This window comes from Sinohyriopsis cumingii, chromosome 7 (assembly GCF_028554795.1).
Source record: "Sinohyriopsis cumingii isolate HCF-2022 chromosome 7, ASM2855479v2, whole genome shotgun sequence".
In the NCBI taxonomy this organism is placed as follows: domain Eukaryota; kingdom Metazoa; phylum Mollusca; class Bivalvia; order Unionida; family Unionidae; genus Sinohyriopsis; species Sinohyriopsis cumingii.
Genome location: NC_142967.1, coordinates 52,223,518 through 52,238,462, shown reverse-complemented (window position 1 = coordinate 52,238,462; position 14,945 = coordinate 52,223,518). Strand labels below are relative to the sequence as shown.

Here is a 14,945-nt window from a genome sequence, read left to right as displayed (position 1 = left end):
CAATTTTCCACCACTTCGAAAGTGTCATTAAAACAGTATTTCCCTGAACATAATTCCTATATACATAAGACATATATTTTGTTTAAAAGGGATGTATTATATGTTTTATCAAAATATTCAGTGATATGGATCAATGATCATTGTAAAGCATTATTATTTCATGTTGGAGGGGCCCCGAGTGGCCAAGTGGTCTAAAGCGCTCTTCGTTACGGACCACTGCCATCTCACCTCCGTCTGCGTGGGTTCGAGTCTCAGATTTGGCTAATGTGGATATGTGAGAAAGCTTGCCAGTAGCTTCTCGTGGGTCGGTGGTTCTTTCCGGGGTTTTCCTGGGTTCTTCCTCCACCATTAATACTGGCCGTCATGTATAGCCTATCGTGTGCTCAAAAATGGCGTTAAACCCTACAACAACAACAACTACAACAACATTTCATGTTGGACTTCCATGCTTAAGAGAATGATGTCACAGTGTTACTGCCAACGATGGGAAAATATGCAAAACCCTTTAAAATCATTACATTGCCATTATCATAGTCAAGAACATCAAAGCATTATTTTCATTTCATTAGAGAAATGAAAACTTTTCTGTTTCAATCAATTTAAACAAGTTTAGATCCTTAGATCGTCCATTTTACAAAATCTTCATTTCTTTTGAATTTTCATTCACATTTGAAATGCAACAGGAATATACTTCACTTTCTGTTAACACCCATTTCATGCTTGCATTTCAACTATCATCACTTTCTTTTTCATTTATGATCTATGAAATGCATTAAGATTTTGAATTCATCACTTTCATTTCAGATTTCCATTCAATTTTATTGTGTGCATGTGTATCTGTGGTGAAATGGAAATGACTTTACCAAGTTGTTTTCAAGAGTGGTAAAATGAGAGAACTGTTACTTTTGTTTTATTTAAAAATACAAAATGAATAAAATGCAAAAGACAGAACAGAATTTCAGATTAATGAAAATATAACTGCAACTGTAAAAATATTAACTGTACAAATTTTGTTCTTTTTGCAGTTTGTTCCCAAAACATTGCACAAACTCAACCACTGGTGTCGATATAATCACATCGATGACAACTGTTATGCCAGCCTCAAGAAGATGACATCATAGCTGGTAAGGAATGAAGTGTAAAGAATCTTATCCCATATTATCAAGACTATTGACCATCAAAATTTAACAGCAGGATTTTCATATCGAGTCATGAAATGCATTCACATTTGATTCCATTTTCATTTATCATTCTGCATTCTGTATTTGTAATTGTTTTTAAAATGCATTTTTCATTTTGTTTTGATTCATTATGCAGCTCATCAGCATTCATTCTGCATTCCATTTTCATTTCCCTGGTAAAATTACTCATTTTTGGGTCAGAACTGATTCTTCATTATGTATCACCTAGCATCCAAAACTCAATAAAGCCATGTAATTCTATTCCTTTGGTGTAACTTCCACATGCATATGAATGATTCTCTTTAACATGTAGAGACTGTTAATTAGCTTGAAACAACCAATACGTACATAAGATTATCTGTCTCATGCACCCAAAGTAAAGAAAAATCATACATGCTTACTGACCAAAATGTCTGATTTTTTTTCAAAAGACTATTTTTTTCTGTGAAAGTAGAAGTTGAAAGTCTTGAGTTCAGATATATAAACAATAGTAAAATACAAAAATCCTTAGCTGATGTTACCCTCTATTTATCAACATACTTGTTGGAAATAATGCCGCTCCTGATTGCTGAATTCGGGCTTTTCTTTGCGATGATTGATGTTGGTAAATGTTTGTGCACAGAGTCTCATGAGCCTGCCCATATTACAGTGTAGAAGGGCCTGGTTCACGACATCAGCAGCATTCTCAAATGTGAGTACTCCTTGCTCAATCATATTGCTGCTCTTTTTCCACAACATTTCCATCTCTTTTGTAGGTTGGCTTCCAACTAATGATTATGAAGGTAAAAGATGAAATAAACAGATCTTGGTAATTTTCTTTAAAAAGTCATTATTTCTATAAAATATAAATCATAAAAAAGAGAAAAAAAATAGATCGTGCATTAAATCAGAATTTAACACAAAAATAACACCACTTCTGCCATTACCATTTGCCCCATGACCCACTAAAGCAAATCTTGACAGAAGCTTTTCTTTTATCTACGATCTAAAATATAGTTGGAATGGAGGGAATGGTATGGTTTTTTCCAATTTATTTAGCATAATTAGTAGATGAAGCCTTTTTGTATCATGGAATACAACCTTATAAAAACTACAGTAAAACCTGTCATGAGCGACCTCTGCTATGAGCGACCACCTGTCATGTCCGACCGCAATCGTAATGCACGGATCGATTTTACTATATAAACGCTCTGTTATGAACGACCACCTGCTGAACGCGACCAGCGACCGCGATTTCTTGGCAAAATATGCATTTTGACACTGCTATGAACGACCGCATCGCCAAAAAATCAAAACAGATTGACACCACTGACCTTAACTTAATCCTTTGTAAACATTAGAGCTCGGGATAAATGTAGTATGCAAACAAAGTGCACATTAAATAACACTATAGTTGAACAACCATATATCGGGATAAACACCTCTAACCATCATTTAATCCTTTGTAACAAAGACGGCAAAAATAGCAAAGATTGCTCTAATAAAGTATTTAAAAATAATTTGTCTTGCTACAGTACCAGTTTTGTGAAATTTACAACTCCAGCGTACGGTGTCATTTGTAAACTGCAGTAAACCAGACTAAACTACATGTCACTAACCGCCATTGTAGTGCCGAAGTCATGTGAATAGCCAGTAAGAGTAACATCAAAGGGAGTAATGATGGATATACGCAGTCAATTTAGAGGTTTGTATTTTTTCTTTATCTGTATGAAAACTCACTAAACGCCGGTAGTCCTTATGTCCAAGTGAGAAATCGTTTAAAAGGGCTTCAGTGTTGGTTTGAGTACGTCGTTTGCTTTCCAGTTAATCCATAATGCCTGGAGGGTGAATGAGCTCATTGTCTTTAATACTAGTAAGTGAGAATCATTTCCGGATTTTTTTAAAATTATTTTTTATTTCTTTTGTTAGTGTTTCACCAAGCCACAATCTGTTTACGTGGGTGCAGATGGTCGGAACATTTGTTTATCGAGCTATAACGCTGTTGATTTAAATAAATGTACAGTATTGTTTCCTGATGAGTTAATTATGTATTTTGGTTTCATTCATTGGTACATAATATATATTTATTCCACAATTCCCCAAAACCTGATCAAAACCTATAGTCTTTATAACGTCAACACTAATAACAACGGCAGAATCTCCGCTGAAAAAAAGAAAAATTTTAACACTGGAAGAAAGGATTAATGTCATTGAAAGAAATGAAAAAGGTGAGACCACTCGCAAAATAGCAGTCAGGATAAAGCGTCGGTAAAACGCAAGTTCAAAATGTAATCAAAGACAAGAAGTCCATTAGAAACGAATGGCAGAAAGGTGCACAAGCACAGAGGAAATATGCCACGGCACGACGGACAGTTTACGGAGATCTGAACGAGCGAGTATGGGAGTGGTTTTGTGTTGCAAGGAGTAAAAACATACCAGTAAGTGGAAAGTTGATTCAGGAAAAGGCAATAATTGAGATACATCTTCAGACCAAAGAGCTGAGTAAAACATGTCAACAAAGAAGTATAATGGATTTCTTTTAAAAAAACAGTGAATAAGTGTATAAAATAAGATATATACATCATATCTAACTGTTCATTTTTTGTACATATTAATGTGATGTTGAAATATAAATTTTATTCTCGTTGTTTGATAGATGTATATCTTTATTATATAAAGATATTTTGAGAGGAATGCATGCATTATTTAACAAGATTCATGAATAAAGGATATGATACATGTACAGTGAGTATGGGTATTAATTATTTTTCAACAATGCTAACTATTGACCCTGAAAACCAGTCCATTTTCACACACCTCTTATGAGAGACCACCTGCCTTGAGAGACCACTTTTGGTTGGCAGAAGGGGCGGTCTCTCATAACAGGTTTTACTGTAATGTGAAAATATCCCCACCCCACCCCATTTTCTTTTTCCGTAACAAAGCTCAATCTGGAACAATGATTAAATACTTTAATGGAATGAACACAAATGGTTCTGCTTTAACATATTCTAAGATCACTGATGTAGACTAAATGTTTCTATTATATGCTTGTACTACAGAAAGGACACTTTCTTCAAAGCATTTATGCTATTTATTTATTCTATGCTGATATTCTGGTCACATACCCTACCAATATCACAATAAATGCACATGGTTCTAGTCTGGGATTAAATTTATAAGCCTATATATAATCACATTAACACTATGGCTATTACTTCTGTGCTGATCTGCTCCACAAAGAAAGTTTTTTTTTAAGTATATATAAATGTATATCCATTTTCATGTTCAAATTGTTTGCACATTAATGAGGAAAAGATTTATAAAAGTCATTTGTTTTCATGTTTATCATTAAGTTCTTTATTTTACTGATTCAAATTGATATCCAATGCAAATTAAGAAATAAAATATGTTTAAATAAAAATTCTAGTTGTAAACCTTCACTTTGAAGAAGTCTCTGAGCTTGCTGCATGTACCAGACTCCCATCTCATTCTGTGCATTTCCAAGTCTTTTCATCAGAGATCCAATGATATCCTGCCGGCCTTCAACCAAGGACTGACCCAGATCTATGCAATGTTGGTAACACCTGATGCAGCTGCTGTAGTTGTTCTCTTTATCTGCTGTAAAGTCTAAAAGCCACTCAGGTTCTGCAACATCAAGAAAACAGATTATCGTTAAAGGGCATTTGTTTGCACAAGGTAATGAAATGTAATATGACGTGTTTTAGATTTTTAACGAAGCTTTAAAAACATTTCAGTCATATCGCTACGATGTCTGCAATGTAGCAGTTTATAGTGATGTCTAGCACTGGGGCATCATGCCGCAGACATGTAGCATGATGTCCCACCCAGTCACATTATTCTGACACCAGGCCGACCAGTCCTAACACTAACCTCTTAATGCTAAGCGCCAAGCGAGGAAGCTGTTAGTACCATTTTTGTAAGTCTTTGGTATGACTCGGCCGGGGATTGAACCCACAACCTCCTGCATCCGAGGCAGATGCTCTAACCATTAGGCCACTGGAGCGGTCCCAAATGAAATGTAAGGATAATCTTAAATAAATTAGTTACATTGTATGGCACAAAATACATCATTATAATAAAACAGACTGATACAGCAATTTTAGATATGCAAATAAAAATATAATACTGTCTATGTGTATAACATAAACTCATCTGTGCAATGTGAGCCATAGATTTGTTATGAAAACAATGTTGGTAAGTCAATACTTTTCATCTAAATTGTTACTGAAACAAAGAGTTTTCATCTTTGTTTATTTGTAACAGTAGATCTTGGTCTGTACTGCAGATCTAAGTCTATTGTGTTTGCTTAATTCATATGTTCAAAGAAAGCTCTGACTCTGATTTGCAGTGTAATCTGTGTTTATAGCAGATCCCAGTCTGTGGTGACAGATCCAACTCTATACTGTTCACCCCACTCTTTATTTCAAACACACGAGCTTAAACTCTGATCTGAAGGCACATTTTATGATGGCAAATCCTGGTCTGTGCAGGCAGTTCCCAGTCTACAGTGTTCATTCAAAATTATTATGTTAGACAAACAGATCTGACCTGAATCTACTGGCAGCTGGCACATTCTGAGATAGTATATCTGTGTCTCTGAGTTGTTGGCAGACAGGTAAGCATTATATATGAATGCATAAATGAATATATATATATATATATATATATATATATATATATATATATATATATATATATATATATATATATATAGTATGTTGTTATGAAGCACCTTAGTATAACATGGTGTTATGACTCAATGCTCCATGGTCTTAAACTAAATCACAAAAAAAAAGTGAAAATCAACAAGTTCTTTAAATTTTCAAAATATAATTTATTTCTCTAAGATAGAAAGTGAAATATTAAAAATAACTTACAGTATCATGAATGAAATCCTAAATATAGACCACAATGTTCTATCAGAAGTCCAAACGTATTGAGCAATACAAATTAAGTTTAAGTGGTATGCAAATTAAGTTGAAGCGGTAACACAAATTAAGTTGAAGCAGTAATACAAATTAAGTTGAAATGGTAATACAAATTAAGTAGAAGCTCCATGGTCTTAAGCTAAATAACAAAAAAGAGTGAAAATCAACAATTTTTTAAAAAATTCAAAATATAATCTATTTCTCTAAAACAGAGGGTGAAATATGCATCCAAATTTAAAATCAATTCTTCACTTCATCAACTTACAAAGTCTAATCTCCTTGAATTATGAGACTACTGACAATAAAATACCTACCATCTTCATCAACTTACAAAGTCTAATCTCCTTGAATTATGAGACTACTGACAATAAAATACCTACCATCTTCATCAACTTACAAAGTCTAATCTCCTTGAATTATGAGACTACTGACAATAAAATACCTACCATCTTCGTCTACCTCCTTCATGGCATGTTCAATAATTTCACTCTCTTCTTCTGAGATTTCATCCAATGTCGTGTCAAAATCTTCTATCTTCTCAGCAGACTTTGTAATGAGAAGACCAGTATCTGCTGATAGTTCTAGGATGTGTATCATTAGCTCAGTATTTTCCCTGGCTTTTTCTGGCAAAAGCCTTCTAAACCCACCTGTAATGTATACAAAATTATGCAAATCTCTTGTAAATGACCATGATTCAACTTTCATACATTATTTCTAACACATCTGTGAATACAGTGCTCTCTTTGGCTGTAAGATACATGTTACAAAGATGGAAACTTTTAAACCCATTGTGGCATCATGACTGGCTATATGATGATATGACCAGAACATTTCTGTTTAGGTATTTATCTACAATATTTTCCAAAGTATATGACAAGAGGGAAAACTTAACCATGCTTTAACATTTGATTATATATATCCATGGTTATACTGTTGCAAATTTGATGCCTTGTTGGCTAATGTAATATCAACAAAACCAAATCTGAAATGGTCTGTGTGTGTGTGTGTGTGTGTGTGTGTGTGTGTGTGTGTGTGATTTGGATTTTTAACGCAGCTTTAACAATTTTTCAGTCATATCACTACAATGTCTGCACTGTAACAGTTTATAGTGATGTCTAGCACTGGGGCATCATGCCACAGACATGTGGCATGATGTCCCAACCCAGTCATGTTATCCTGACACCAGGTGACCAGTAGTAACACTAACCTCTTAATGCTGAGCGCCAAGCGAGGCAGCTGTTAGTACCATTTTTTGCAAGCCTTTGGTATGACTTAGCTAGGAATCGACTGGTGTAATCATCAATATACATTAAGAAATATGAAAACATAGTTTAGTTAATCCCCATATAGATTCTCAGAATACTTTATACTGGAACATAAGGCCAAAGAGAAATGAGCTTTTCCAGTCAGTTTTTTTTAATTTCAGACCATAACACTTTATCCCACCACCATTTAAACAAAAAGTTCACCAAAACAATTCACAAACAAAATTACTGAAATTAATATGTGCATCCAACTGAGCTGGTGTAGCCCAGTACTTGAAGAACTAAGGACATTGTATACGAATTATAATACTTTTGAATTTTTTTAATTAAAAAAAGGTACCTACCTAACCTAATTTTAAAAATTGTATCATTTTAAATGTGCAATTTATTTCTGCCTAACATGCATAACACAGAGCTCAACAAAACTTATCAACTGTTGTCAGATATGTGCTGGCAGTTGTAATCAAACCCACATAGCATTCCATTTCCCCCTTCCTTCCCCACCCCTTTTCCTCGGAAAGTTAACATCAAATGAAACAGATTTACACATTTGGAATTCTTTTCAAGTTCGGAAGGCATTATGTTGTTATAGAAAAACCAATATGCTTTAAAATTTTACTCAATCCTTATCTTTCTTTTGTCAAAATGTAGTCAATAAGGCAGGCTTTATATCACTCTACTGTACATAGGTCAGAAAACATGGTGCCATAAAACAGGCTATATTAACTGCAGCTGGGCACTGACTTTGAAAGAAAACAATTTAAACTGTGGGTTCAAGAGGTTTGCTGTTGCAACCCACGTTGCTACTCCCCGTTTTCCTGTATATTAGTATCAAGGCATAATTTTATGCATACATCTAACTTTACTTGGATTATTTCACCTTTTTTCATATCTTTTTTCATATGACAACTATTCGCTGGGAACATCTTTCTTTAAGCATGTAATTGAATAGTCTACTCCCAGAATTGGTTGAGGAAAAAACTATTAACCAGAACTAATCAAACCCTATAGCCAAGCATCCAGGACCATACATTATTTTTAAGTCAGGCAACTAAAATGTTCCAAGGCACTAATCTGGGACAAGTGTTTTTTGCTCCCAATCTTAAAACAAGTCAGTCAAGTGACTCTTTTACATGCTTGAATATCTACATCTGGTTATTCATGCTCTCTGGGCATAATGAATGCTTGAATCTACCTAAATTGATTCATTTCATACCTAATGCTTGAATCTACCTAAATTGATTCATTTCATACCTAATGCTTGAATCTACCTAAATTGATTAACTTCATTCCTAATGACTGAATCGACCTAAATTGGTTTATTTCATACCTAATGCTTGAGCCTACCTAAATTGATTCATTTCATACTTATTGCTTGAATGTACCTAAATTTATTAATTTCATACATAATGCTTGAATCTACCTAAATTGGTTTATTTCATACCTAATGCTTGAATCTAACTACATTGATTCATTTCATACCCAATGCTTGAATCTACCTAAATTGATTTATTTCATACCTAATGCTTGAATCTACCTAAATTTATTAATTTCATACCTAATGCTTGAATCTACCTAAATTGATTCATTTCATACCTAATGCTTGAATCTACCTAAATTGATTCATTTCATACATAATGCTTGAATCTACCTAAATTGATAAACTTCATACCTAATGACTGAATCGACCTAAACTGGTTTATTTCATACCTAAATGCTTGAGTCTACCTAAATTGATTCATTTCATACCTAATGCTTGAATGTACCTAAATTTATTCATTTCATACCTAATGCTTGAATTTACCTAAATTGGTTTATTTCATACCCAATGCTTGAATCTACCTAAATTGATTTATTTCATACCTAATGCTTGAATCTACCTAAATTTATTAAATTCATACATAATGCTTGAATCTACCTAAATTGATTAACTTCATACCTAATGACTGAATCGACCTAAATTGATTAACTTCATACCTAATGATTGAATCGACCTAAATTGGTTTATTTCATACCTAATGCTTGAGTCTACCTAAATTGATTCATTTCATACCTAATGCTTGAATGTACCTAAATTTATTAATTTCATACCTAATGCTTGAATCTACCTAAATTGGTTTATTTCATACCTAATGCTTGAATCTAACTATATTGATTCATTTCATACCCAATGCTTGGATCTACTTAAATTGATTCATTTCGTACCAGAGATACTAAGTGGTCAATGATAACTGTACTGAATAATATAACTGCTTGACTGCATATTAGAATAAGTGACCAAATTATCGGCCAAATAAAACACTTCAAACAAATTAAGAATGATTATTTAACAGTGCTGTACTATATGACCTTGTTATATTGTTAACTAGACACTTATACTCATGAGTGGGTCAACCTGTGATTTCAATCCATTGAGTCAATGAATTAAAACTTATGGACTGCACTTTATCAATACAAGTGTGTTTCCTTCATGAACTAATTAAATTACAGTTACTGTAATGAATCTGTAATTTTTTCACTCGATTATACTGAGAATCAAATTCAACAAGCAACACCATTTTTGAAACAAAATAATTACACTAAAGGTATGTTCTGTGTTTGCATTCAAATGATACAATGTATGTTATTATCAATTTAGTAAAAGTAGTTGTCAGATGAGGTGATCTTTTCTATCTGGATAAAATGAGTTATAGGAAAGACTCAGAAAGATAATTCACAAGAAAGGATAAAACATAACACTGATTCAGATAAAGATAATTCACACTGGAGGATAAAACATAACACTGATTCAGATAAAGATAATTCACAAGAAAGGATAAAACATAACACTGATTCAGATAAAGATAATTCACATGAAAGGATAAAACATAACACTGATTCAGATAAAGATAATTCACACTGGAGGATAAAACATAACACTGATTCAGATAAAGATAATTCACATGAAAGGATAAAACATAACACTGATTCAGATAAAGATAATTCACATGAAAGGATAAAACATAACACTGATTCAGATAAAGATAATTCACATGGGAGGATAAAACATAACACTGCCACTATATCTGAGGCATCTAATCCTGTGCAGCATAGTGTATGAATGACACCAATCCAATCAGCACGTGTAGAAAATCCCAGTTGCTAACAGTCCACTAAGAAATGCCAGCTTAAAACTGGATGAGAATGAAATGAGAAACAAACAAAATGAGAGTTCTCTTTAACACAGCTTACACCTTAGTACCCAATAAGAAAAACTATTTTTTTAAAAACAGAAATGCTGTGTGCACCCTTGGAGAAGAATGGTCTTAAACTGGGTCCTAATTATCAGAGATGATATTAGTCTTCCATAAAAAAAGCTGAAAAACATATGAAGGGGGGTTGGGGGTCCTCTGCCAACAGGGTCTTGAGGGGCAGCACCCCAGGTCTGGGGGCCCCGGGAGCCTAAGGCCTCCAGCCATAAATATATTTTACACTCATAAAAACTGTTCCTGGTGCAACTTATGATCATAAAATAAACCCAAATAATCATTTGAAAGACTAATAAACTTACCAAAAATGTTCAACTTTAATTCGATAAATTCATAACATTTATTAGTCACATGAATTTGTTCTAAAATACTATTGATGCTTAAGTTATTTCATGTGCATGTCAGTATTCACATCGTAATCAAGCCACAATAATTTGTAAATTTTTGCAGCAAACTTCTCATAACAAATCTGTAAAATAAAAACCAACGTACATGAACTATATACAAATAATCCAATACATTCACTTGTCTTTTTCTCCAATGGAAACAACCTGTTGATATGCTAGTTGAGCTCTTTTTGTGGCTTTGGCAAAGATTTTTTTAGCCTTCCTTTTTGTCACCACTGAGTTTTTTGGCTCAATGTGCAATCATTTCTTTTCCTTCTCAATAAGAGCTTTTTTCCTTTCAAGCTGGTGCTTGTATTGGCGACATGCAGTACACATATTCTGACAGAGAGCTACGTCTGTTCTCTCATGCAAGAAATCTTTCTTTTTATAGTAATTAACTGCAATTTTCCCAGATGCCTTCTGAGCTTCAATTTTTCCATATGCAGCTTCTTTTGTAGTTGCTGTTCCAAACTCTTCCAACCACAATTACCATAATTCAGATCTTTCTTGCAGAGGTCACAAAATGCCAGTCCTCTAGCGTCCAGTTTTCTTATAAACTGTCCAAAAAAATTTCCATAAACTTTTCACTCCAGCCATTCCCATTTCCAAACACTTTTTAAACCTTTATCAGAATGTTTTGTGTCATGCTGTCTCTCAACAACTCTGGATGCCATGTTTGTAAAAGATGCATCTTCTTTCCACTGCTATCAGTTTCCATTACATGGAGATTCAATGGATGAATTTAAACATTTGACCAATCAGAATACTCTATACAAGGGTGGTGTGATAACTACTGTTTGGAACAATTAATTTACAAGGGTCACTGCAGAATCAAACTGGACAGACCATTTAAAAAAGACGGATTGGAGATAATATAAAAAACAGACTATATCAAGAAAAATCTGACTCAAGTCAGGAGAAAAGCGGATATCCACTTTAAAATGGAGAAAAATCATGTCTGAATTATACAAAAGGCTCAGGGAAGGTTACTTTGTTTGGTCGATTCATCAAGTCTTGAGAAGAAGTAGTTAACAGAGATCTGATTCCATTAAATTCTTGAGGTAAGTAAAAATGCAGTTGGGACAAGTGAATTTTCTGAAACCAGAATCTGCTCAACCCTGATTATTTACAAAAGCTACTGTGTTCTAATGATAGGAAATTATATCTAAAGGATACAGATGCCTCTGCCAATTGAAAGGCAAAGTTCAACATCAATAGGGGCCATAACTCTGTAATGTTTTGCAGGAAAGTGGTTCAAATCAATGCTCAACCAGGTTATCTTAATGTAAAAAAAATTGTACCAAACTTAGTTTTAATTACTGGAGTTCATAAAAAATTACCAAATGGAAATTAAGGGACAAATAAGAAAACTATGTCAAATAGGGGCCATGACTCCACTAAAAAGCACATTGCTGGAAAATAGGAAAAATCAAACATATGGGCTCCTTAATGAAAAGGGTTATATACAATTTTAGTTGTAATTTATGGAGTCATTCAATTTATGGAGTCATTCAAAAGTTAATGAATGGAAACTGAAGGAAAAAAAAAAAGTAAAATTGGAGACAAAACTTCATGAACATTTGTTGGAAAATTTAAAAGCAAACCTGACCTAATAATTCATACCAAATTTAATTTTAATCAAGTGAGTGTTTCAAAAGTTACTGAGCAGGAACAAAATCAAAAGGTAAATTTGTATGTTAAGCAGGAGTCATAATAAAAAAATCTACCAGAAAAAAATTAGGATATTCATCTTTAACCATGTAAAGCCTCATACCAAATGTTATTTTAAGTAATGAATGTCTCAAAAGTTATTCAGCAGAAATGGAATTTGTCTGGGAGGTTATGTTGAGTAAATGCTTGACCTCTGCTATTACAATATGTATGGTGATAGACACTATGCACTGGGAGAACTGTATTTTAAATTGTTTTTTTTTTAAATTTCTAATAAATCTAGTTTACTTCAGTTCTGGCCCTAATATCACCAATTATAATGTGAAACAATTAAAATAAAAAAGACCTTTTTATAATATGTTTTCACATACAAATCTATTATCACGGTTGTTCATAAGGTACCAAGTATACATGTATCTGTTGACCTCACTTTTATGGTTCCTAAGAATGGGTTTTTACAAATAAGGGTCACAGTATTAAAATGTAAAAGGTATGAGACTACAAGGACAAGTGAGGAATTAGCCTGTTACATATATCTTATTTAATATATATATTTAATTTAATTTGTCAGTTTTAAAATTTTTATTCTATTATATGCTATTATAAGGTAAATTTATTCACTATAGATGATACTTTTTTCAGGAAATTGTTTGACCTTGACTGTAAGTATATAAACAACAGGTGTTGATCTAAATTCTGACTGGGTTCAGAATTAGTAAACAAAGTTCTATTTTATTTTAAAATGATTGGTTGTTATCAAGGTCATGATGGGACTACAAGGGTTTAAGAAGTAAACAACTTTTTAAATTTTTTTATTTCTTAGAGAAAATGATTGGTTTTCTCAGGGTCACACTGCGTGGACGTGATATTTTACAAATATTTCCTTCTAGAAACTTCCAGGAGATGATCACATGACCCATTGTTGATGTTTTAGAAAGCCCATATAACTCAACGTTTTAGAGAAACAATTTTTATAGAAGTTGGGCAGTTAAAGTGTTATGTTGTGCTGCTTAAAGTTATTTCAAGTTACTTGTTTGGAGTTATTTCAAACTACTTGGACTCAAAAGGATTAATTCTGTTACTTGTCTGGAAATATTTTGAAGAGTGCTCACACAGGGAAAGACATCGCTTACAAATTTAATTTGGATTTCCAACACCCGAGTGCCATTATTTGTATTTCTATAAGGAACTGTAGATAAGCACAGTACTGACTACAGCATACGTCATCATCATCCATCTTGGATTTTACATCAGGATTCGAATTTGAAATTATTAGAACATTTATTACTAGGACTTTTGCAATTTAATTCGTGGATTATTCTTAGATTATTTTTGGATTTGATTCTTGAAACCATAAGTACTTCTCCTTTTTTCTTTTTTACAGAATTTTCCAGGAAAATAAATTATTTGTTAAATTTTAAAAAGCTCGTTTTTTTCTCACTTTTTCTGTGTTACTGCTTATTCGAGCCTGAACATGTAATAGATCATATAACTATAAATTCACTCCCTTCCCCCTGCACATGTGTGTTAGCCGATGTAAAATAGGCTGACTGCACTAACCTGCATGCCATTAGAGGCAACAAATGGGAGCACCATTTATACTAAGCCATGTTTCAGATGATAAAATTTCAAATGAGAGGGTCATGGACTTTAGGACAAAGTGCAGTTTGTATTTAAAAAATGACTTTAAAAAATGCACTTTAAAGATTTAACTCTTTTTTGCCTCTTTTGCCTCTATCTTTCTTTGTATGCCTTTTTTTTTAAGTCCAGTCCAGTCCAGCCCAGCCCTACCCTGTCCTGTCCTACATTGATACATACATACATACATACATATATACATACATGCATACATACATACATACATACATAAGTACGTATGTACGTACGTACATACATACAAACATACACCACACTTACAATAACTCACATACAATGGTTTAAAGAAAACAAAGACTGCAACATAAGCAAGAATGGGAGTTACCTGGGGACCTAAAATTAAGAATGGGATAGACATCGAGGAGGGGGAGAGAGGGTACAGATCAGGTAACATGGCTGAACATTTGTTTAATAATCACATTTGGAATAATCATCAAAAATAGCTTTTTCTAATAAAGTTCTATATTTTTCTGTGGAAGTTACCTTTATTTTAAATCACATGTAGTGATCTTTGACAGAATAAAACCTTACTCTAAGTCGTTTCAAAACACATCATGTGTACTTCCGAAAACATTGTGTATCATGTCACTACATTTTGCATGGATAC

At 33.3% G+C, this 14,945-nt stretch overlaps 1 protein-coding gene across 3 annotated transcripts in view; it reads right to left on the bottom strand.

Annotated features, from left to right (window-relative positions):
- LOC149795250 (erythroid differentiation-related factor 1-like) overlaps positions 1-14,945 on the bottom strand; it is a 91,464-nt gene that overhangs the window by 28,154 nt on the left and 48,365 nt on the right. For all 3 annotated transcript variants that reach the window (XM_089964974.1, XM_089964976.1, XM_089964975.1), the window contains 3 exons: positions 6,559-6,759; positions 4,599-4,808; positions 1,722-1,948 (listed from right to left, as the gene is read on the bottom strand). In XM_089964974.1, the coding sequence (XP_089821100.1) occupies positions 1,722-1,948; positions 4,599-4,808; positions 6,559-6,759 (638 nt within the window). The remainder of the gene's footprint in view (positions 1-1,721; positions 1,949-4,598; positions 4,809-6,558; positions 6,760-14,945) is intronic.